We start from the raw sequence: 25,237 nt of genomic DNA on the forward strand, positions 1-25,237 counted from the left end.
GGAATAGGGGAGAGGTGGGGAGGAGGAAGTATAAAATAAGTCTGCTGTCTTGAATTCCCCACCAATTCCTAAGCAGATTTAGAAGTTTACAATGTAGATTTATTATCCCAGAGGCTGTAATAATGTGAGTCTTACACATGGGAAAAAAATAACTCCCTTCTAGTGGCCTCAAGTAAAAAAAAGTTTCATCATTGTGAGGATGAATGGGAAATAAGTGGTAATTTGGGGGGAAGACAGGAGCTCTGAAGGGAACATGTACTTGGGAAAGTAGTAAGTTAAAAGCATAGAGTTGAAGGCAGCAGTAAGGATTATGAAAGGAAGATGACACTGTCAGGAGGTGGTGTGGGGTCTTCAGAGCCCACATCTCTCAAGTTCTGTTGCCAGGTAATTCAAGAGCTCACCTGGGTGCAAAAGTTCCAATATCTAACTAATTGACCACCAGAGATGTGACTAAGAGTGCTTATACAAGTCTAATGGAAAATATTTCTTAAAGGCTCCATCATCTTAAGGGTCCATCATCTTAAAGGTCCATCATCTACTGAATACTTGTTTGGTCAAGAGAGAGATATGCAGAGCCAAGATTGCCATGCTTCCATTCTCCTGGCTGATAAAATTGGTCCCATCAGGAAATCCTAACCTGCTAAAAAACCACTAGCACCACCAGATGAATAAGAATTGGCAGCATTTGTCATTCAGTAACCAACTACTGAAGTCAAAGGTCTACCTTTTCCCCCCTGCCCCACTCTCTTTACAGGCTCACAGCAGAGTTTGGAGGTCTCACTGTATCCCCTTGGCTGACCTCCTTACCAGCAATGTCCCAAAAATTTCACACATCTGTTTCTGTGATCAACACGTAACAACTCCCTAGTGAAAGCATTTCCTTTCTGTGGACCTTTTCCTAGATGTTTATTTGCTCTGCTGAGTGCTTCAAGGTTACTACCCATTATGTTCTTTACAGGATTATAAGAATTCAAAGCAAGATTCAATTAATTGAATGGCAGCTCCAGTCCCTGACTGGCGATGTTTCTGACAACAGTTGACTCTAGTGTAGCCCAGCTCCTCAGCACTTACCCGCTCTGCCACTGAAGCAGATAAAAAGAACCTCAAGAGCCTCCCAGCTTCAAGGCAGAAACAACCGGTGACATCTCTAACAGGCAAAAATGAAGACCCTTCCCAATTTCATAGACTACCTATTCTAGTAAGTCACCATTTTTGGTCTTTCCAGCAATTCCAGGATCATGATTGCTAGTCTACTTGTTTCCATGCACTAAAGGCAGTTGCATGAAAGATGAAGGTGAAACTCCTTTAGGAAGCAGCAACACTGGCTGAGACATGGAAGATCTGTCCCTTGCACTGGCATCCATTATGTGAAACAGCAGAACCTACTTGACTACAGCACGAGGAGCTCAAAAACTCAAGTCAACTACCCAGGACTTCCTTCTCAGCTCTCACCTTCTGCTGCACCTCAGGCCAAAGTTGTCAAAGGAGCCCCACATGCTTGTCTCTTGACAGCAACTGGCAGAATCCTGCCAGCACAGTGAGAACGATCCAGAGCCTGGTCCTGTGTTAACTCTACTCAAGGTAAGATCATGTTCACTCCTGATTAGAAATAAAGCAAATTAATAGAAAAGCCACTAACTATAAATAAGTGGGTCCATCACTTATAAATTAAGAAATACACAGCTAAGAGAAACAGAAAGCATCCAATATATTTGGGAAAGCAAACAAACCTTATCAAAATAAAAAAAGATTCCCTGCATACCACAGTAATTTGATGGGAGCTTAAAAAACGGGGACAATGTAAGAGTACAGCATACAGCTTTTCTAATTATGTTAAGATAACATCTGCAGATATTTAGCACTCAAAATATTTTGACATTAGGTGCTGAATAAAATTCTCCCTGTTCAGATTAAAAATGTCCAAAAAAATGAAACTACGTAGATGCTGGAATGCAGTGTCAAAATCTTTGGAAATCTGACAGGGATTTTTATTTTTTTGACTGTGTATCGAAAGAGAAGATGAACATTTAGAGATTGTTCAAGTAGTCACACAGCACTGATGCCAGAAAGCATTCTCAGCAGGCTGCAGATTCTTCCAACAGTGACCACACACTCCAGGAACTCCTCAGAAAATTTGATCAAGGGTGACACACGTGTTATGCCTGAAGCCAGAGGTTGCCGAATGATCAGCGTGGTGATGGGAGCGGATAGGAATTGGGTGACACATCGTAGTTTGGGAGACTTCTTGGTAGACCTTCTGCCTGATATTGAAGGGGCCACCAGAAACACAAGCAGGAGGAGGTATAACAATATGGAGGAGCAGAAGTCATATACTATGGAAAAAAGTATCAGGGTAGATAGCATCCATCACCTGTGTACTACAGGTACACAAGCATCATTACTCAGAAAGTTGCTTTCATGCAGCAGCAATTCCATCAAGAGTGATCAACATGCTTTGATGTCTTTTCATGAAATATTGTTGAAGGTAGGTTTACAGAGTTAGTTACCACATTTTATTACTTACTAACCAATAGCTTTACTAACTAGATCATTATTAGGAAATTCAGGTTGCACTACGACACGTATTCACATAATTCACTTATCGTATCTAATAACATTAAACTGTGGAATGAGGAGATTTTTTTAGAAGCAGGTTTGCAATGTGGAACCAAATGTTGGAGTTTGAAATAAAGGTCTCAAAATAAGAGCAAAGTCACATTGCACTAAAGGAATTACTGAGCCAGTCTCTAGTGGAGAATTACATGCGTGCAAGGATCTGTACAAGACCCAGATATGAAAGGAGGGTACCTCAGCGTGCCACACATTCACAGCATAGAACTGCTAACCAGAGAGCACCGACACAGCCACCTCTGGGAGGATTTCACTATTCAAACAGAAGCTTCTGCTTTGGTTATGACAGGAGCTGGACTCTGCTGAAGGGGGAAAACATCACTGCACGAAGATTTAGCAGCAACAGGAACAGATAGTGCAAGGCCTCTCCACTCCCACTGCCTTCTCTTACATTTTCTCATTTTCTAAGCACAAGATGAAAAATGCTCAGTGGCAGCAAGAGCTCTGCTACTCACTACATGTGATGCAGAGGCTTAACTTCCTTGCTTTCAAACAACGGCTACAAGGAGGAGGGAGAAACAAGAAGGAACTGAAGTACTTGACAAAAGGGAAAAACTCACACAAGCTCAACTCCTGGAGAGAACTACTGTGATATTATGGGAAATGTTACTCCATATTCTTCACATTATATTTTCACACAAATTGACAGTTCTGTGTTTAACAGTTCACAGGGGAGCAAACCAAGACCAGGAGAACTGAGGTCCCATCAACGCCACTTTGAATACCCTTTCTTCTAGAGCATCTTAATGGGCTTTCAAACCTTCAGGTTTTTAAGTTCTGATGTTCATTCTCATGGCTTCAGAGTTTCTATCATAATTGCATTCGCTAGTTCAAGATTTTCCTGTCAGTGTTGTTTTGCATCTCTCCTCCTGAGACCAGGAAACTCTGTGAACCAGCAGTAAAAATGGAGAGGGTTTTTGCACTGTATCATACCAAGAGGAAAGTCCTCATTTTCTTATGCTGCCTTGAAAATTGTAAACACATGGGAATCTAAGAGGTTTGAAAAATATCAGAATAACAAGATGCAAACAATAGTTATTAAAAGTAGATAAAAATATTCCAAGAGCTGAAAGGGGGGGTAGTGGTGTCTCAAATTAAACAATTACTTGAACAAGGCTGCTCAAATTTCCTATCCTGCTTGTATTCTTATGGAAAGAAAAAAAAGTAAGCCTGGAATCACAACGGCATCACTTTAGAGGTGCTGAGGCTACTCTTGGAGCTGCTTCTTGCCCAAACAGCTAAGCTGTCTGCCATCAATCTGCTTCTGGGGTAAATAGGATACTGGCTACTGTCCCAAATTCAAGCAATACAAACAAACAGGAAAGAAAGAAATCTGTTACATTTGTAAAATGAAATAGCTGGAGAGCTCTATGGCAGTGCTGAGCCCCTGAACTTGCTAGGGACACTCTTCCTCTCCCAAGAGATTGCACTTGCCTTTGAACTTTCAGCCATATAGAAAAAAGGCTGAGTTGAAATGTCAGCATCATCTTGGATTCAAATCAATCAGCTTGATGCATGATTGCAATAGCTAAACCACTTCACCTCTGCACTGCCCTCGTCCATATGTTCTTTATATCAGCAGTCAGCAGACTGGGTGGCTCAGTGGATTAATTTCCTGTCCTAGGCTTGGGCTCCAGTTTAAACAAAACAAAAAAACCTGAAACTGGAAAATAAAAATTAGCATCTACTGACAGTTAAATTCACCAGACTTGTTTGCATCAAGTCTCTTTCTCCATCCAAAAAACGTTGCAAGAAACCCTCTAGGAAGCCCTGGTACAACCGGTGATTTTTAACTGTCTACTCAACTAGCTGGTCACAGTTCTACAAAAACAATAAAGAAATTAGAGACCTTTCAAATGTTGACATACCTTTGGATGAGGGTAAAGCAATGAAGGGAAGGAGAGAGAGCCCCAAGCAGTGTCAACTTGAAACAGACTGGAAGTATCCATCCCCACCTGAGTAAATGAATAGCCCACTGAGTAGCAAAATCTCCACCCACTTCTAGAGGTGGGCTTCCTCCAGACCATGCTGCTCTTTATCAGCCTCAGTGCAAGAGTTAAATTCCCATGATAATTTAAATCTAAACAATGTGCAGCCTTCAGCATTAATGTAAGTGCCTGCCAGCTGGTGACAGTTAAGTGGTTACTTTCTGAAGCCAAACTTATTAGCTAAGGATCAAGACAGTCTGTAATAATTGAATTGCATTTAACAGTTTGCTCTGTGAGAGTGCATGTCACTGTGGAAGGGGAGTTTTCTCCTTGAAGGTGTGTCACAGCAAGCCAGTCTCATCAGGAGTCTGTCATACTTCAGGGCTAGGCATCCAGGCTGGACTATTTCCTTTGCAGAAGAAAAGCTGACCTACCATCGGGGCGATAACAAATATGCATGTCGGAAATAGCTGCACTGCAGCCTTTGGATGATTGCAAGTTCTTTGACTTGGTTTCCTTGGTTGACCCTCCCACCATCCTATCTTTCCTCATAAACTGCTAAAAGAATAAATTTTAAAAGGGCAAGGAAGGCCTCATAAAAGGACAGCTAATAAAAATAATCCATCCTCTGCATAGGCTACAGTGACTCCCCCAAAGACACTGTTAAAAAAAAAAAAAAAAAAAAAGAAGTATCAACCCTGCTCACTGGGGATTAAAGAAGGAATCAATTGATAGGATGTCTGAAGCCTCAAGATGCAAAAACCACCATCAGTCCAAAGAAGGGACCCCGCAGCCATGTCCATGCACACACAACTCCCCAAACTGCTCTGTGTGCTTAACCAATGATTACCTCCCGGCTTGGTCCGTCCTTCACATGAAAATGCAACCTTACGGTTCAGAGCCCTTTGGGAAAGAAAACTTTTTACTTCAGCCTCTGGAAACGGGAGACATCTTGAAGTGGAAACTCAGAGCCACTGTGGCTGCCATTCTGCTGACACATGGAGAAAGAACAACACTGCCTGTCAGGGAATTAGAGCATTTGCAACACAGCAAGAAGGCACGTTAAAAATAGTGCAGGTCTAATCTGCCTTCAGTCGTGCCTATCTCACATCAACTTCAAAAGCACCAGCTGCACATACAAGTGCAATGAAATATTGCGGAGAAATCTAACTAATACCATAAAAAGATTAAAGCATTTGAGGTTCTACCCTGCTAATTCACGATGGCTTCATAACTGCACTATTTTTGTTTTGTTTCAGTTTAGTTTTCTGTTTTCTTTTGTCTGCTGTTTCCAGGAAGGACTCACACAGATGTAAGCATCCTACCCCCTCAGAGGAACTGCATTTATGGTAGGAGAGAGTACAGAAAGGACAGAGTACAAAAGGCTTTATATCAGTTGGCCAAAAAGCCCTAAAAAACCTCCTTTCAGCCTCTTTTATTTACAATTCCAAGTGACACTAACATTAAGAATTAACATAAGAAGCAAGTAAATACCTCAAGTTTAAAATTGATGCCTCTGGACAGCTTGAGGTGCTGTGCACAGCACTAGTGCCAATACTGCTGCTCGAAATTTAGTGGCACAACCCCGCTGTACTAGAAAGGGGTCTTTTTTTAAAATTTTCCTCCTTCTTTCAAGAACATGGGACTGTCGGTAGCACCAGATGTTTTAGGGAGGAAAAAAAAGGTAAAAAGAATCTCACACATGAAAGTGAGGGCTTGCTACTGGCTTTCAGCTCACACTCCACAGACCGTGTCCAAGCCCAAAAGAACAGTTCCACCTTGAAAACTGACTGCATAAAATTGTCACCTCGTTCCACAGACCTGCTCCTGCGAGATCACTGCTGACTTTCTCAAACAAGCTTATGTTGGCTTTTTATTTCCACTGAACTCTGCTGAGACAGATCTGGCACCGCGGGAGGGAGCTGGATTCTCTCCTTTACACCAGCAGCACCACTAAGCTGTAATTACTCACACCTGTCCAAACCTACAGGCACGAAGGGGCTGCACACACGGGCTTCTCGGGTCCCCGGTCAGATCCGTGGCCAGTCTGAGCTGCAGCTACTTTGGAAATAACAGGTCTGCCACAATCCTTATCATCCCTCTCCCCTGCAGTGACAGGTAAAAATCCAAGCTGCACACAGCAGCTTCTCTTTCCCAGGCTCACTTCTTTTAGCAGCATGCTAAAATGCAAAGGTCTCTCCTGCAGACTGCGATTTAGGGTAGCTTTGCCACTTTTTAAGATTTTTCTTGAGCTTCTGGGAAGCTATTGTTTCCTCAGCAGCCTGAAGCGAGCTGCTGTCTGCAACCATCATTCTTTGTGACTGCAATGAGAAAACTTCCTAGATAGACATTTGCCTGAATTGTGTGATTAGCATCAATATTGCAGCACGGGGAACATGAGCTGCAGCTACAAACAGAAAAGCCCTAGAGAAGTTGGACAACCCCAGTGACCCTTCGCCAGCCAGCAGAGACAGGCTGTGTTGACCTCACGCAAATGAACAGAAAACTCAAGGCTTAGTTCCTTTCCGATTCACAGCCATGAACACTGATGCCAGATTCAGCAGATGCCCTGGCATCTAAACCTGAAACTCGATGGAGAAGCAGGACCAAGAAGCAACAGTTAAATAAGAAAACATGCCCTTTTTGTCCACTGTTATGAGAAAGGAAAAACCTCTCCATTCTTCCAGCTCTGGGAAGAGCCCTGTGTTTTCCTCAGTGTGAAGGTTCAGATGCCAAACCCAGAGCTGTGTTTTCACATGCACTGTGCAACCTGAATGTTGCACCTGTAAGTCAGGGGGAGGGCAGGAAGGAGAACAGAAGGTGCCCAATTTAATTCAAAACTCTCTGGAAACACAGAGTATTATTTGTGTCCAGGCCTTACAGGCATAAAATTTCTCTAATCAACCATCCAGGGACTGGTTTTCATCAGCTACAGCAACTGATGGTGATGACCGTGGGATGTGGAGAAGATACACGCTGACATGGAGAAAGCACATTTTCTGAAGGACTGTGCAATGGGGACACCAAGCATGAGCACATTGATAAACAGGTCATCCCTGAGTACCCATTTCTTCATTTCTTTCCCCTCCCTGTTCAGGTTTCTTTGCAGGTATTCAGTACGGTCTGTTTTCCAAGACCACCTTTTGGACCTTGTCTGGGAACATTCAGATAATGATGGGGAGTGAAGAGACTAGGTGATGTGTTCCTGTGTTTGAGACACACAGATCAAATTAAGGAACAAAACTCAGCTCATCCCAGCCAGTCCATCCACACATCCGCTTGCTGCTCTGTAAGGACAAATGCATTGCTGGATAACTTACCCTCTTCACAGTTGCTCCCCGTGAAGCCAGGACAGCATCTCCACTCCAGCGTGGTCACAGTTCGGTAGGACATTTTGTACGTGGGCCTGATGAGAGTCCTGTAACTAACACAAACAAGAAGTCAGTAGAATGCACTTACACTCAAGGGTGGTGTTGCTACTAATTTGTAGCGCATCTTCCTGCCTGGATATATCCCCAGACCACCCAGCCACCCCCAGCTGCAGGAAAAGGAGACACACAAAATAACAGAGCAAGGGTTTACCACAGCATGGATCTGATTCAACAACCCTTATTTTACTCCTTAAGGCCTCATACACTTCTGGCTCTTCCCCGCGCCTCTCCCCCAAACATGACCAGTATGCTTTGTGGAGGTCTCATCACTACCAGTCATTGCAGGTAGCAGAGATGATGACTTTTGTTTCCCTCGCTCTGCCTCTATGTGGATTCCTCTGACACTGAACAAAGCCTGACATTAATCTTTGCTCACTCAGTATCGTTAGAGTTTCCAAAACATTATTCTTACAAGGATTGTATAAATCTCTCAGGTGTCTTCCTTTCTCCCACCACTCAGATCCCCTGGGGTGTGTTGACACATCAGCATGACAAAGGTCATCACAGTGTTCTCCATGAGCCTTTTTTCCAGCTAGCTGACCTGTACCTCATTTTTCCCTTCTGAAATAGGGTACACTCTTCCTCACCACAGCCGAGGTGCTGCTGGACACATTTGTTAGCTCTGTGCATAGCACAGAGCACCCCCAGGGTCCCAATTAAAGCACAAGCACTGCCATGCCCCACTGGAAACTAGAGGGCTACCTGCAGACACAAGCAGACCTGTGCAAGGCACCAGAGATTCTGAAGTCAACACAAAACAGACAGTTGCATAACTGCCAGCTTTGCTTTCAAAACAGCAGTCTTGTAAAGCTGGCAAATCAGAGCTTCCCCAGTATACAGCCAGACAAGTCACTGCTGCTATTCATGAAGCTAAAAGCAAACACAGAAGTCGTACTCTACAAGCTCCCCTCGAAATTCCTACCCTTATTTAACAGCCAAAGGAATTTGGCACGCATGGGGAGAGGCTGAAGCTTTGGGATTACAGCGTTGCAGGCTGCAGCTTTGTGCTTCTTTCTCAAGGCCAGGCAGACACAAGTCCCCAGCACCCGGGTCTCCTGGGAAGAGTCTCCTCCAGCAGTGCCGAGAGCTGCCAGGAGACGGAGCGCTGCCCCAGCCTGCAGCGCTGCCCTGGCCTCGGCCTGGCCCAAAGCCAAAAGGGAGCTAGAAATTGCATAAATCTCATCCAAAACCTCTCCAAGGGGTAGCAAGCACAGGTGTATATCCAGGACAGCACTGCGGTGACCCTGGGACAGTTACTCTGAGGAGCAGTAACGAAGGCTTGCCAGGAGAGGCTGCCCACGTAGGTCTTGGAAAGAAGGCAGCAGCTCAGTCATGGTTACCACAGTCTTTGAAAAACTAATTTCTCAGTCAGCTGTTGCTGCCAAACACAGAAACCAACTTCTCCTGTAGCCACCAGAGAGGAGGGCCACACGAGCATCCTCCTGAGCACGGGACTGCCTGCACTTGGAACGGCATCACCCAGCAATGGGAGAGCAATGCTGTCTCCTGAGAACATTACATCCTCACCTTCTGAGCTGCCAAAAAGCACGCCAGTTACTTCTGATACTGACAACTGTGATCCAGGCACTTGTCTAATGCGGGCTGGACAGAGCCAGCTCGTCCCACCTAGTTCTTTGCGCTTCTGCATCCAATGGTATTCAGGAGTTTGCAATCACGAGTGAGCGCGAGGACTTGGCACCACACTGACATAAGTAGAGATTCAGTGCTTTTTCAGAGAGACCTAAGGCATGAAGACTTTAATTGTCTTGCTGAGGATCTCTCAGAACAGCTCTGGCAAAGTTCAGGAACAGAACCCAAGTCTCCCGACTCCCAGTCCTGGCGTTGGACTCGAGACATCTTTCCACACGTAAGTCCTGAACCATCAGTCAGAAGTTCATGACTTTGTCACTAACACCACAGCTGGATTTGACCTTGAGATGAAAGTCTCCAGCCCTGTTACCAATGTCCAGAGCCAGCTAGTATCCAACCACACCGTGATTTTAAAACCATGTTTCTGCCAACACCAAGATGTTAAAGCTCTCTCAAACTTCATTATGAAGTGTGGAGAGTGGCTTGAGCCAGACTGGAATCTTGGCAGCAGTTCTGTGTTGGGGAAGTAGCTGTAGTTTAATCCTCAAACGAGCAAGGACTTCTCAGGGCATGACAAACATGGAGCTCAGCTGTCACAGCCTACCACCCACCCTGAATTTCCTGGAAGAGTCCTGACATTTGCAGCTCTGTTCAGCATCGTGCAGTCAGGCATGCAAAGTGGTCCCAGCTTGCCAGCTCTGATTTGCTCTGAAGTTGCTTTGTTCTTCATAGCATCATTTTTCCACAGTCATGTGACATGGCACATGTTCTTTCATATATCATCACATCATGCAGACTTCTGACTGCTATCCCAGGAGGGGAGCAAAGGAAACTCCTTTAGCAAAGCGTCACCACTGTCTGATACCTGAAGTGTTGCAACTGAAGGAGAGGAAAAAACATGGGAAAAGGAGAGGAAAATAAGATACCTGTTAAAGACCGGAAGCCTCAGAATGAAAATGTGTAGAAAATGCAGCAAGCAGAAAAAAGGATTGGTAGCAGAACTGGGAAGCTTTTCCCTTGGATGTCACCCAAGCCACAAACACCAGCATAGAAAACTGAAAACCACAGTAAGAGAAGAGGTTAGGATGAGCCACAACCTGAGCCTCTTGGCTTCCCAGACAGCCAAAGGATGCGCTCAGTACGCACAGTCCCCTTCAGCAGAAGGCTTCCAAGCACTTCAGAGAAGCGAACTACCAGGACCTGCCACCCTACTGCAAGAGATAAGTGTTGTTTACCAATGTGTTTGCTGAGGCTCACAGCAAGGTCCCAGGGAGTGGGGCAACACTGAGGTAAGAACCCAGAAAATTCAACTAGCAGCCACTGCTGTTACTAGAACAGATCAAACACCTGACTGCCCTTGGAGACTGCCTGATCAGTGTCAGATAAGCTACAGGTGCTCATCTGCATGCAATTGTTGTTTGGGAAACAGAGCCTCTTGCTTGTGTCTCTAAGTGACTGCCCAGGAAGTGGTAATCTGGGGAGGGAGCACGACATGACGGATTAACTAATTTGGGGGTATGAAGCTAGAAATACTGGAGAGGTCAGAACACATTGAGGGATGGCAGCCAACAAGCCTCACGCCTCAGCACACAAGGATATGTTCCCCTTGCTCTCAAGGAAGTGTCACTGAACACAACAGCCAGATGTGACAAGAAAGAGTGTCACATTCTTGAATCAGAGCCTCAAAAATCAGGTCAAAGAGACAGGCATGATCTCTGCCATGACCCAAGCAGGATAGCCTGTCACACACAGGAACTACCTTCCCCCTTTATGGATTTCCCTTGCCCTTTGACACTTACAAACAAAGCTGTTTGTACATGAAGACCACATGAGAGGGAGGGCATGAAACTCATTTCCACATCACAAGAGATGGTTTTGTTAGTGTGATTCATTCAGCCATTGCAGTTTGTGCCCGAGGAGACCTCAGCAACTCTCAGAGGCTTCTACTTATTTTTATTTAAGTTCCAAGTTGAAAGTTTCATCACTTACTGGTGGGTTTCGGGATAACAAGAGGAATGAACTTGCCTTTTTGACTGGCAAAGAATCTGGAAACTGAGGACTCCAGGCTTTATTCTACTTGCTACTCTCATAGCAATGAAGTAACCTATCAACCCAGTATATAGAACTGGCATATTGTCTTTTGAACAAGGACAATCCATCTTCTGCATTAAAAGAAGATCAGAACAAAGTTCATGGTAGTTCCTCTAATTTATAGTACCCATGGCCTGATTTACAGACATGCCAAAAATCTAAAACTCCCCGTAGAAAATCAGGGTGTTCTGAAATCAGATTTCAAATATGTCAGGTTAAGTAACCTAATCTTGAGCTATTTGGTTGCCTTGGAAAGGAGGGGAGGTTGGAAAGAACTGGGCAGGTATTAACATAGAAGTGAAGATCCTATGAGAGTACTCAGAGAGTCCGTTTCTCAGAGTAGCTATCAAGAACATATTTGGTTCCCAACACCACCATCCCCACTCCAGACACACCATCATAACTATCCTCTCAAAGCCTACCAGACACTCAAATCACCTCAAACCGGTGCCACAGCTGATGCAGGGACAAGGAGTACCTTTGCCATCATGCTTGCACTCACAAGCATGGCAGAGTCCATCACTCTGGGAATCAAACCTTGTGCTCTTTTTTTTCCAACCGCCCCAGCTCTTTCATCTTCCTGAGCACAAAGGCAGTAGTTCCCCAGGGAAGAACGTAACCAGGGGAGTTTCAAATATGCTCCTGCAGACACTGGACAGAAAAACAAAACCTGCAGCTCCAGGAGTGTTGGAGGCCATTATACGTGTCTTCTGCCGTTGCAAAAGGGGAGGAAAAGAACTCTAAGTCTGTGCACATCTGGTTTGCACAACTTACCAAGAGTCTAAAACCCAAAAGAATCTTACACACCTCCCATCCCAAGTTGTACAGAGCAATACTTCACAGTCTCTGTCCCAAGAAAAAAGACAAAAGGACACAGAGACAGGTGTTTCTATGCCACCAGAGTAATCATCAGCTCCTGTCTTTATTAACAATTAGATCTCAGTGCTATTACGGAGTAGCACTGCACTTCCCTACCAGCAAGGAGGAGGAGCGCCCAGACAGCATGTCTGGACAAGATCAAAAGGCCTTAGTTTATCAGCCTGAGGACACCTGTGCCTGTGCACAACCTCCTAAGCAGATGGCCCTCCACCTGTGCCCAGCCAGCAGCACACAGCCGTCCGCATTGTTCCCAGACCTCAGAACTCACCTTTGTGCTACAGCTCTAATCCCTTACACACCCAGAGCCTCTCTCTATCCTTTTCACAGGAGCACTGTTCACCCTGTGTGCATGGAAGAGCAGGCATCTTTTTCCAAGCATATGACTCTACATCTTGGAAAGCAATAAGGGAATTAAACACATAAAAGAGTTCGTGTGTAACAGGACTTCAAATAGCAGTCCTAATGCACTGGAATAAGCTCTGGGATTTATTATTCAATTGACTGGAAAGAAAGAAAGAGAGAAGGATTTCCCTGTGGCATTACTACTTCTGAAACTGAGGAGAAACATCAGCTACAAGCCAGTCTCTTGGGTGACAGATCCCAAATTTCTCCTACTGACCCTGTAGCAATAGTCTTCAAAAGCAGCGAAGACCAAAATGGATGAGCCTGCAGAATTCCTTCTTTGTTATTCTGCAAACTAGCTTGTAAAATCCCTGCGGGAGCAGAAATGTATTCAGTTTAAATGAAAACAAAAAAGAAAACTTAACATTCAAAAACACCAAACAGCAAGAATGATCCATGCAAGATGTGTAGCCTGCTTACATTAAAAATGTCATCAAAAGCACATAGCCTTTGTGATAAGCCAAAGCAGCTAGAATACCGCAAGGAAAAAAAAAACATATAACAACTAGTAGTTGGAAGGGGCATTACAATCCAGATTTCCTGTGTTGCAAGAATGCTCCCCCCCACTTCCATCTTTCCTGCCTTTGAGTGACGTTTGAAGCTGACAGATGAGTAACTTCATGTTTGGGGTTTCAATGGCCCTTGCTAAAGCACAGAGACTGGGTAAGCCCGTCCTTGTACAAGCCAGTTATGAGTTTTCGGGGGAATCTTCAGATTCTCTGAAGCCAGGAAGACAGGGTGCTCAAAGGCTGGAGTGAAACAGCTGTGTGACCACTGAGCACAGCAAAAAATAGCACGATAAACACTTTCACAACCTTGAAGGGAACATTCATTTTTCTAGGATGAAACAAATAGAAGAGGAGTCAGAATATCCTGCCAACAATCTGAAGCAGGATGCTTCCAGAGATGAGATAGGGATTTTCACAGCAACAACAGTTTGTAGAAGAAAATGTTTGTCTTCTGAAGGCTGTAACAGTGCATGACCTGCCAGGATGTTCATCATTTTCATTTACCTGCTGAGATAACTGTTTTACTGACCTCAACAGTCATACACAAATACTCTAATCAAAATTAGGCTGATTTTGACCAATTACAGTATAGCGAGAAGTTGTCCTATTCTCAAAGTCATAAAACACAGTAAGACAAAAGAAATACTGCTCTCATCTACAGGTGATTTGTTATTGCTTGACTGAAGGCACAGGAAGTCAGAAAAGCTTCAGCAACTCAATACAGGTCTCAAATCCTTGCCTGGCCTATGAAACCACCCTTCTTTGTGAGCCTGGAGGAGCATAGCATCCTAGTCAGGATAGGATTCTGCATGAGCCTGGAGCTGCTGCAGCAAAACGATTGCTCAGGAGAAGGGTTATAGTTCAGATGTCTGGGCTTACTGGGAGCCAGGTGTGACCATCCAGGCAGCAGACACCCAGAGTTTAGGTTGCCACTGAAACACCAAGCTAGAGACTTTATCCCTTCCTTCAGACAGATAAATGGCATGCAATTTTTATAAGTACAGTGGGAGCTTCAGCCAGAGTGCTGGAAAGTTGCCCATTCACTTCGTAGCGTGACAAAGCAAAGGCATATCCTATAGCGCGCAGAAGCTGAAGTCTTCACTACGCAAATGGAGAGAGTTCAAGAATAGATCTGCTGAGGGAAAGTCTCCAGCCAAGACTGCTCCAAAGCAACTTGGCACCCAAGCTAAATAAAGAGTCTGGGGTGGAGGGCAAGAACAGATCAGCTCATCCTATCCCAGCCAAGATGACGACACTCCTGAAAAAGAAGTACAGCTGCCAGCTTCCCAAGAGCAAGTGAACAGACAGCAAGGACATCACACAACTGAAGCTGCTAGGCTGGGGAACTCACAGATACTCCTCTGCCCTGAGCTGCAGTTTGTGCAATAAGGGAAAGAAACATAACACGAATGAATGGGAGACAGGAAACGGATTAAATCCTTGTCTGGCCACACTGATGTCTGCTTGTAAGCAGAGTCTCTCTAACAGAGCGCCCCTCAGCTGTCACCATAAGGTTGAGAGATGCCTTTTTTTTGGCTGGCATCCCTTTTGCTAGTGAGCAGCCCGATAACGGGTGCTGGCAGAATGAAAGCTCTCCCAGATATGGTTGACTCCCTGTAAAGAAGGAGATGAAAACAGTTTGTTTCAAGTTGCAGCTGGGAGAACTACTATAAAGCCAAAATAATGCCAGTGGCTTACTGACATTATGCATTGCTTACAGTCAAGCATAACACCATACGAATGTGCCCCCTCTTCAAGCTCAGGCACCAGAAATCTTGCTAGAGAAGAACAGAAGATCTTTACGTTTTTCATTTTGGCAAAAGGAAAGCAGATACATTTATACTACCTGAACAACCACAGGGATATAGAGAGCATGATCATTTCTAGTCACTACCAGACCTGGAGTAAGCCTGATATCTCCAGGAGCTAGACTTCCAGAAAACATGAAAAGACAGAGGTGCTGGTATAGACAAGGTAAGGAGGAAACAAACAACGTTGTTTGATGGAATGAAGTATTTATTGGCCCTGTAAAACATTTGTGCTGGATCTGTCATGTCGGGCAGATACAGTCAAGCAGGCAATCATCAAGGACTGTAGAGAAAAGCTCCTTCATATGACAGGAACACACTCAAGGACTAGTGAAGGCATTTAGTGACACAAAGGATTCTTTGCTTCCCCTTCCATGAAGCTAGAGTAAGCCCTCTCCTGTGTTTTGCAAAGTGTTGGGACAGGACACTATCAGATTTGATACCAGACACATGCCTTTTCCTTGTTTAAGGTAACTACTGAAGATATCCTTACTTAGGATATCCTCTCCCGAGAGGAGAGAACTCTTGACCTCACAAGGTATCAGGACTTGCAGCATTTCTGGACTTCAGTCCTGCAGTAGCAGGTTTAAGTGAAACATGGGTAGAGGGGTCCTTTGCTGTTAGCCATAGCCATGGTGGCAAAGCAGCAGTCCCATGGCTCAAGTTCTGCCATGACACATCCATCTTTCTCTTTCTGGGATAAGTTAGTTTGAAAGACAAAATAGGTAACGTTTACCCTAAACACAGAGTGGTTGTCTTGGCCCTGCACCACACAGTGTGCCCATCACAAGAAAAAAGACAAGATTCCCAAGAAAACCAGGACACCTCACAGGCAAACAGCAGTGTCACCCAAACCTTTCAGACATGCTAAAATAGATTTGGGAATTTGGATTGGGGTTTTTTTGTTTTGAAAAAGTAGGTACAGAATCACTCTCAAACCATTAGTTAGAGGAAGGGCAGGGAAAAGGGGAAAAAAAAAAAAAAAAAAAAAAAGTAGGGCACCTGAGTTGAGTTTTCTGCTCTGTTTGTCTTTCACAGGAATTTTCAGAGACCTGTTGAAGGAAGTTGTGCACCACGGTGATTGGTGTAAGCTTACAAACCCCTTCAAAGCCAGTTTCTCAGCAGAAAAATAAGAAAGCAAGTATAACTTGCAAGGAACTGCACTAGCAAGTGAGGTGCTGAATAGAAGAGTTACCCAACCGCCCTGTGACTTTGGGGACTGTTTTTCTCATTGCTGTCCCTGGGAGTTTTCATCTGAAAACAAGAGATGGGATTCACCCGAATTACGAGAGAGATTGGTGTTTCCTAAAGAGACGATATTCATTTTGGTTAAAGAGGGGAAAACATGTCGTTAAAAAAAAAATAAAAAAAAATAAAAAATTAAAACCTCACTTTGACTAGAAGACAAGAGAAAGCCAGTTATTCACATATCTCTATCTCTGGCAACATAACATTGATAGTCTGCTACCTAGGCCCGGGAAATCAGACCTCAACTATACAACATGACTCAGGGTTACTAAATGTTGCCCACAGAAGTTACATGTCACAAGATCCATCATTTTCAGTGGCTTTTTTTCATTCATATCACAATGATAACAGCACCACTGAAAACAAGCAACCACTTATAAAAGATGTCTGGGATGGGGATAACTCATCCAACAACCCACTCAACTCTCAGGACCTCAGTGGCTTCGGCTTCCCTGCTACTTGTTCTTGGGGCTCTCCCTTTCATACAGTGGCAGTACAGAAAATTATCAGGAACCAGCACATGCTGCTCCTGCTTCACCTTTATTGATAACTTTGGGTAGCTTTATTGATAGTTTTGGAAGGCTCCAGCATTTGTACGCAGCTTTCTGGAGGTCCTTGGGAAAGAGAAGACCAGGGTTTTTCTTTACTTCATGCAAGTAAAGTTGAGTAAATAAAGTAAAGTCATAAAATGCATGATTAGAAGACAGACAGTATAGTCATTTCCTTGGAAGGGTGCCATGTGCTTGGCTTGTGTTTCCTCCCACTTGCAGAGGGAACAGAGCATTGGTGTTCTCCCATCTCTTCTGGTAGGTTTCTTCATGGTGATCGTCTTCCAGAAATGCAGCGTGTGTCAGCTGAGCTTTCACCAGCTGAGATCTTAAATATCAATAACCCCAGCTTCTTTCCATGATATTTTCACATAGAAAGAAAAATTGAGAAGTCTGCTGCCATTCTGCATTGTCTCCAAACAATTGGACTCGTCAGGCAAATGAACCAAACTACATTTGAAACTGAAAACGTTCCATGAATAACAATGTCACAACAGCACACACTACTGCTAAAGTCTCTGGGTTAACAATGTAAGAAACAATGTATATGAGTAACTGCAGCAGCCCACAAAAAGGATTTTTACTAGTAACACGATCAATTGTTTGGTACTTATGAAACTACAGTTATGTTAACAAAGAAAAAATAAGCAAGATTTTTGGCAAGTTTAGGAGACAAGGTGAAAGCTCACAAGTTTCTAATGACAATTATGTGTGTAAAAAGTCTGGGAAATTAGAAAGCTTCAACAGAAGTTTGGCCATGACCGTGTAAAATATTAAGTGTTTCAACCACAGCCTTGCATAAAACAAGACCAAAGAGACACCAAAGCAGATATATTACAAGTGAAAAAGCTTAGACTGACCACTGGCCAAGTAGAAACTGGAGAACCAGCTGTGGTAACTGCCACATGGAAAATGTGAATTCCAGATGAAGAGTCGAAAGCCGCAGATTGGGAAGGTGGATCTCTGGTATTGAAGTGGGCAGTACAACCACATTCTGGCTAGGTTATCAGCTACAGCAGGACCTCAGTCAGTGCCCTGTGGGTGAATTGGTAACAATAAAATGACTGAGCTTTGTGAGCTAAATTATGGGCTTGTCTACATGGGAAATTGTTATAGATGCTAGGTGTAAATTTACAGCACAATGGCTTTTTTTTCACCAATTCCCAGATGGGCGGGTAACACTATTCTGCTTTGAGAATGTCTTTCAGAGAAGGCAAAGCTCGACAATACGAAGACATTTTGCATACTGAAAGGTGGTAGCTGGGCAGAGCTATTTCACATGGGGTTTTTTTTTCCTTAAATGTAGGTGAGTCACAAGACTGTAAGTGACTGAAAGACAAATCAGGCTCAGGGCAAGTTTTTGACCAGTCACAGTCTGTACGCTTTTGTTTCTCATCTGGGGAGAGGGGACGCTGTGCTTTCATGCATGTCTCTAAAGGATATTGAGATGCAGGATTAAGAGGTGCTGTAAGGAAATTCCACTCTGAAAGGTACAGGGCACACTACCTTCATCCATCACCAGCTGCAAGGAATTCAGTCAAAGCTTTCCAGTGTATCTCATCAATATTACCTTTAAAGACTCAAGCATGAGGACTCGATACCAGCAAGCCACATAATCCCTGCTAAGCCTGTTCAGTCACACCGCACTCTGTTGGAGTGTAGTGTGTATCGCCTCAAGCCTGACTAGCTTCAAGCCTGACTAGGAACAGCCTCCTGTGTGGAAAAGTACCAATGGGCATTACAGCGTAAGCCAGATTGTTTCACATAGGTTGTCCCTAATACCGTACTTACCTTCACGTGTAATTACTCTGCAGCTAACACCAGTGGCATTTTTTAGTTACACCATCATGAAGCAGGATATCACATCTGACCCATTCATCTCATGCAGTACTTAAAAGCTAACCAATTTAATGAGAAGTGCAGGAAAATTCAGCAACATGAGACATAAAGATTTTTACCTCACTAAGTTGGCACAAGGTCCTGGCCACCGGCAGCTCTGATAAACTCGCTGGATCACTGTTTCTGACCCATTCTGCACTTGGCAGGAAACTGTCCGTGTAACCGTATAGTGACACCAGTGCCTGCAGAGAGAAAGGACACTGTTAGCCCCAGTAAGACAGCAAGCTGAACCAACATATATCAGACTGCATGAAAAACAGACCAAGTATCGGGGGGTGGGGTTGTTACTTCTGCCAGCCATAGCTAGCCCAACTTGCAGTCTTCATTTCTCACCCCACCCTCTCCTCCCAATAGCTGCAGAAAGATTCCCTGCTTCTGCCAACCTGAACCACAAGAGATCCAGTAACGCCTCTTGCTTGGTCCTCAGAGGCTAGAGTTTTATAGTGCATAATTTAGTTTTGTTAGTTATCATAAACAATAGGACTTAAAAAAAAAAAAAAGTGAAAAAAAAAAAAAAAAGTGTTCCAAATCTCTTGATAGTCAGTTCCCATTGTCTTAATTTCATCCTGCTCATTATGGTATCTTTCTGCAGCCTCCTACCATTCTGAACAACATCTGAGTTGGAAAATTCTGCTTTTTGGTGTGGTGGAGCTCATTGTCAGCGGGTGCTGAACAAGCCATATTGCTGTCCTGGTGAGGTTATGGTCTAAAAATGGGCAAGAGAAAACGTAGGGGAGGGAAGGACTGCTGTCTTATGCTTTCTCATAAGCAAATAAGAGTGAGAGAGACCTCCTCACCGTAAGGTGTGTGACAAGGCAGGAACTGCAGCATCAGCCCTGGGGACTGGGACCCATAGACCCTTTTCCACCTTCACTGAAAAATACACTTTCAGGTTCTAGTGTCATGGTTCAGGGAGGGGAAAAAGGATTTTCCTCTTGTAAGCATCATTCATATTTGCCAAATCCTGGTTCACATTTTTGCTTTTGTACCTCTGCGTAGTTAACAGGTTTGAAACCCACTTTCCTACTGATTGGGGATCAGAACTGGGGTCACTAATGGAAAGTGGAGACACCAGCTTGCACTCCCAAACACACAAAGTGCTTATGTTAGCATTCCCTGCACATGCAGAAGAGTCCTGGCTTCTCACCCATCTTAAAGAGCCCCCTGTACAGTTGATCCCTTCTTCTCCAGGTATCATAGTGGCTCCCCAACCTTGCCTACCAAAAATTAAACTGCTGGCACAGTGGAAACAGGCACCTGTACGTCCCCTCCTCCTTCCCCAACCCACCTTCCCCGTGATAGTTGAATTTTTCCAGTATTTGCCATTTACAGCATTTGTTGCTTTTTGTTTCCTTTCTGGATTCCCCTCCTATCTCTGCAGGAGGCTCCCTGCTCCCTGGATAACTCTCATTTCCATGAATAGGAGGTATGTATGCCAGCGGCTGAGCCGAGCGCTGCAGACCACAATGGGCAAGCTGGGGCCAGCAGGCTGCTCACCGAACCTTTGGCTACAGCCAGAGGGGAAAGCTGGGGCACCCGGAGAGAGGGTGGCTTTCTACCCAGTGCCTTCGAGCCCGTCAGCACCCTCAAGGCACAGCCACTGCAGCCACTGCCCCTGCTCACTGTAAACCCCTTGCAGTTCCTCATCAGGAAACATGAACTACAGTCACATCTCAGGTGACACCAGGCTGGCAGAGAAGTCTTAAGAGAACCACTCCTCTCAGATTTATATAGTGTATATAGATCAGATTTATATGGTTTATATAGGGATCAGACACTCTAGTACCCAAATGTCTCTACTAACATCTACATCGTAGAACCATAGGGCAAAATGGGGGAAGGATGAGATTAAAGAAGCTTCAGCTCACATGATGACAGCAGATCCTTTAACAGGCCCAGCACAACTTCTGCATAAAGTTTAGGGAGCAAAACCAGAAGAAATAAAGACAGGAGCTAAAGACTGGAAACGTGTGATAATTCAAAGTCAAGTTTTCTGTTTCATTTCACATGCACACATGGTGCAGTCAGCCATTTCGTCTCTCCAAGCTTTAGTCATGGGGTTTGTTCAGACAGGTATTGCTGGGTAAGATCTCCTCATGCCATGGGAGCAGCCAGCTGAGCATGGACAGAAAAGCAACCAGGAGAAAGGGCAAGTATGAGAGAGGTCGGGGAAACCACAGCTCTCTCCTGAGCATGTTCTTAGCACAGTGCTTACAGCCTTTGGAAGGACAGCACTTCTGCACAAGCCTCAGAGCAAAAAGCATTTCACGTTAGGCAAAACAAACTGCACATATACAGAACCCCACAGGATAATGGCAGAAGCGTATGTCCTAAAGTTATGAAAAACAAAAACTCCCATTAACATGCAATGAGGAAAGGAATTGGTTCCACCGTAGGAGAGGAATAAAGCAGTAGTATGCAAACTAGTAACATATCACAGAGCATGAAGGGACATGAAATACTAACAAATTCAGAATAAAGGTACTGAATATTTTAAAACAGAGTATAATTATCAAGGACTCGGGTGCCTCTTCTCATGTTAAGACCATTTTTCTGGCTTAGAAATGAAATATTTATTTACGCATGCTCTGTTTTAACCTTTATGTAGCTTGTATTTGTGTCACTGGCCTTCTTCCTTCACAGAGTCATCTGGGAAGAAGTACCGTTTCCATGGTATGGAGTTAGATTATCCTACACCAATTATTTCACTCTAATACTGATTTTGGTGGGCTTCTGAGACCACCTGTCCCACCTTCTCGGGTATCCACAAAGCACTTCTGTGTCAGATTTTAAAAAATTTCAACTCCACTCTGAGCAAATCCCTCCATATCCGATGGTGAAACTAGAGAGCTTCATACTCCTGGAGGCAAACAACATAGGAAGGTGAACAAAGACAAACACCACTGCACTCCCCAGCACAACGCAAAGGGAGAGGCAGGCGTTGGAGGCAGACTCCACGATTGCCAGAGGGAATCTGGCAGCCTGTCTGCTCTGGTTAATGTATAATGGCAGCTCCAAATCACAGATCCTAAGGAGAATTTAGAAACTAATTGTTACTCTCCAAATTTCCTTTGCATAGACCCAGATTCAACATCATCTTATTCCTTCAAGGATTAATTTCAACCAGCTCGGGAGCCTAGCACTACATTTGTGGATCTGGAGATAAAGAGGTGACACTGTGCAGGCTGCCTATGTCAAAAACTCCAAGAAAAGTTGAATACTTTAAGCTACCTACAAAGCTGGTGTTGCCAGGGCTTTCATTCACTGGGTGCTACCAGCATGCATACAGATTTTCTTTCCAAACAACTGCTGTTGTCTGAGTAGGTCTCTCAGACCTTTGCTCTACCTGGTCCTCGGAATAAGCTGTTCAGGTACATGTATCCCCTTGCAGCTCCAAAGAATTTGGCAGTAAAGTTGTCACTTCTGCCTTGGAAAAGCCTTTCTGGGAAGTGAGATGTTCTGGACAGACCTTGTTACAATCAGACACAGCCTTAGGCAGCAGTTGCATGTAAAGGCTGCTCCCACACTACAGTGCACGGGACAGAAGCCTGCACATGGTGAGGAGAGAAAGCCACCGCTTCCCCAGGTTCATTTTTCAGATGACCTGCTCAGGACCTGTTATGAGGAAGCAATCATTACAGAAGTGAGAAGCTCCCCCGAGATTCTCCATGCATTGCTTTCCTTGCCTGAAGCCATCACCTGGGTTTGCCAGGCGGAGCAGGACTGATAGTCCGTGGCAAAATAACAGATCCTTCACTCAGGTCTAGGGACAGTCTTCCACCTTCCTCAGCAGGAGCTCAGAGAGTGCAGTGACAGTGATAAAGTACCACAACACTTGTCACTTCAGCATTCTGTCTTCTCTAAAGCAGAACCCCTACAGCATGGATCATGAGGGCAAAGGAAGTGGTCAGACCCCAGAGATACTCGGATAATCCAACATGAACACAGATTTCTCTAACTTCACTGTTTACCAACAGAAGGAAGAGTTTGGTTACAAAGATGTGAAATGTACATTCCCATTTGCAAAATATCACACACTTGGTTTCCCATAAATAGCATAATTTTCTGACAAATGCAACTTTTATGTGTTTCGTTTTTACTGTGGCATAGAAGCAAGTGAGAATGAAAGACACAAACATAAAATGCATTAGAACATATATAATATAGAATATAATATATATAGAATATAGAATATAATAGCACAGTGACTACAACAGAAAGAAGACAGACAAAACCACCCCAAGATTTGTCTCTGCAAGCCAAAAGTCAGCAAAAGCAGTCTCCAGAATGCAAGCAGGCTTCAGACAATGTGACGAAAGGCCTCATCATGGCTTACAGAGATTATAAATGACCCTTTATATTATATACAGATGCTAGCAAGAAAGGTTTAGGACTTGTACTGGCATGCATCCAGGATGGCAGAGAATATATTGCTGCTTATTCAAAAAAGAATATTGCAAGGAAACAAACAAAATGATCCAAGTAGCAGCTCCTTTAGGGCTGGGTCTGTCGGAACTCATGCATGCTCATCACCAGCATATTTAGCATGATGCCCTGCAGCGTCTCGTGGAATTGGTCTTCCACTGCTTTGCTTACAGAGGCAAGTCTCACTTGGTCCATTTTCACCATCCGTTTCCAAAGAGACACACTTCTCTCACGCCCTATTTAATTCTTGAAAGACTTTCATGGACAACTGAGGATCTGTAGACCATGGCCTGCAAGCTGCTGATTTAGACAGTTTCAATCCAGGGCTAGAGACCAAGATCTCACGTCTCAGTCACGGCTGACAACATGTTGTTCCAGAGGGAATGCAAGTGTTGCTGCCAGCAGATATCCAATCATATTTACTGTATAGGTTCAGGATGTTACTGTGGACCTTTCAGACTAACTAGAGCAACCAATTAAGTAGTTTGCTTCCACGTGGAGATACTCTGAAAACTACTATTAGCAAATGCTGGGAGAGAGTTGCCTGTTCTCTGCTGGCTCAGCAAAAGCTGTGATGCCTGGCTGCAGGCACCTGGACGCTGGGGGAGATGAGAAACCCTGACTTCCCAGGGCATGCACGGAGCAGGCCGAGAGGACCTCAAAGGGCAGCTGGACTTACACAGGGAGCTTGAGCTGTAGGCAGATGCCAGGGAGAAAGCCATATTCTGCATCCCCCCCCCAGCTTTCTGAACCTGCTGTGCCCCTCACCAGAAGCCTTATTTGGATGCACAGTTCATCCCCTGGGGATTCTGGATGTCTGTACAGCCTGCAGGCCTACAGTGAGAGAGAAAAGGGACTGCAGAGGGTGGAGAAGTGTCAGGTAACAAATACTCAAGCTAAAATACTGTAAGCTCCAGAAGATCCACATATCAATGCTTAATTCCTGGCTACCATGACTGAGTTAGCTTAGAGCAATCATTTCACCAACAGGAAGACACTGACAGACAGCAAGCTGCTTCTTCCCCAGTTCTCACTATTTGGATTTGCACAGTACCGTTTCCTAAACCCACCATTCAAGGGGTATGCAAGGGATCCCTCCACCCATTCACCCACTGTGAATGCTTAGAAAGATTCACATCACAACTTCGAGCCATCCCAAAAAGCAGTGCTTGGTTCTTTCCTAGTCCAAACTGCTGGCTTTTCTCCAAGCTTCTCGGAGTGCTGGGGATCCCTGAAGGACTTTCTAGTGGTTTTGCAAGAGAAAAGCCAACTGGTTGTTAGTAGGCTTCATGTCACTGACCAAGTGATCACAAACTAAATGTCAGAAACCACTGGGCTGAACTGATCAGGACTCAGCAAGTAGCCTGTTTAATCAGGAGCGTGCAACTTGAAGATGAAAGCGGCTACATTCTTGCCTAATCACTTCTTTCAATGGGAGGACAGTCCAGCTCCACACACAAAACTGGCTTGCTGCCGTGCCCTGCTAAGAACAGACCTACAGCCAACAACACCTACCACACACAGGACCTTGTGGCTGATGTGTTCACTGGAGTGAGGGACATGGCTACAGCTCCTGATACCCGTGGCATTACAGCACACCATGCTCCTACCAGCATGAAATGCTGTGCTTTCAGCAAAAACAATCCTACAAGTTAGACTCTGAACAAAGCCATTTATACTGTTGTAGAGCTAAGTACAATGGAGATTTAGCGTGGTTTTAGTACTTCCGATGAAAGCACATGCCACACAGTACAACACAAAAGCTCAAATCACCAAGAACGTAACTTGCCAAGACAGAAGTCTTTCTGGGAGGGAGGAAAGGCGAAAGAGAAAAAACTGTCTCTTATA

General features: G+C 44.5%; 1 protein-coding gene across 1 annotated transcript in view; it reads right to left on the reverse strand.

Moving 5' to 3' along the window:
* COL26A1 (collagen type XXVI alpha 1 chain) overlaps window positions 1-25,237 on the reverse strand; it is a 180,410-nt gene that overhangs the window by 129,428 nt on the left and 25,745 nt on the right. Inside the window, exons 3-4 of the mRNA XM_026861666.1 lie at window positions 19,024-19,146; window positions 7,880-7,983 (exon numbers count right to left, since the gene is read on the reverse strand). Of these exons, the coding sequence (XP_026717467.1) occupies window positions 7,880-7,983; window positions 19,024-19,146 (227 nt within the window). The remainder of the gene's footprint in view (window positions 1-7,879; window positions 7,984-19,023; window positions 19,147-25,237) is intronic.

Source organism: Athene cunicularia, assembly GCF_003259725.1.
Source record: "Athene cunicularia isolate RWA chromosome 19 unlocalized genomic scaffold, athCun1 chr19_part1, whole genome shotgun sequence".
Classification (NCBI taxonomy): Eukaryota; Metazoa; Chordata; class Aves; order Strigiformes; family Strigidae; genus Athene; species Athene cunicularia.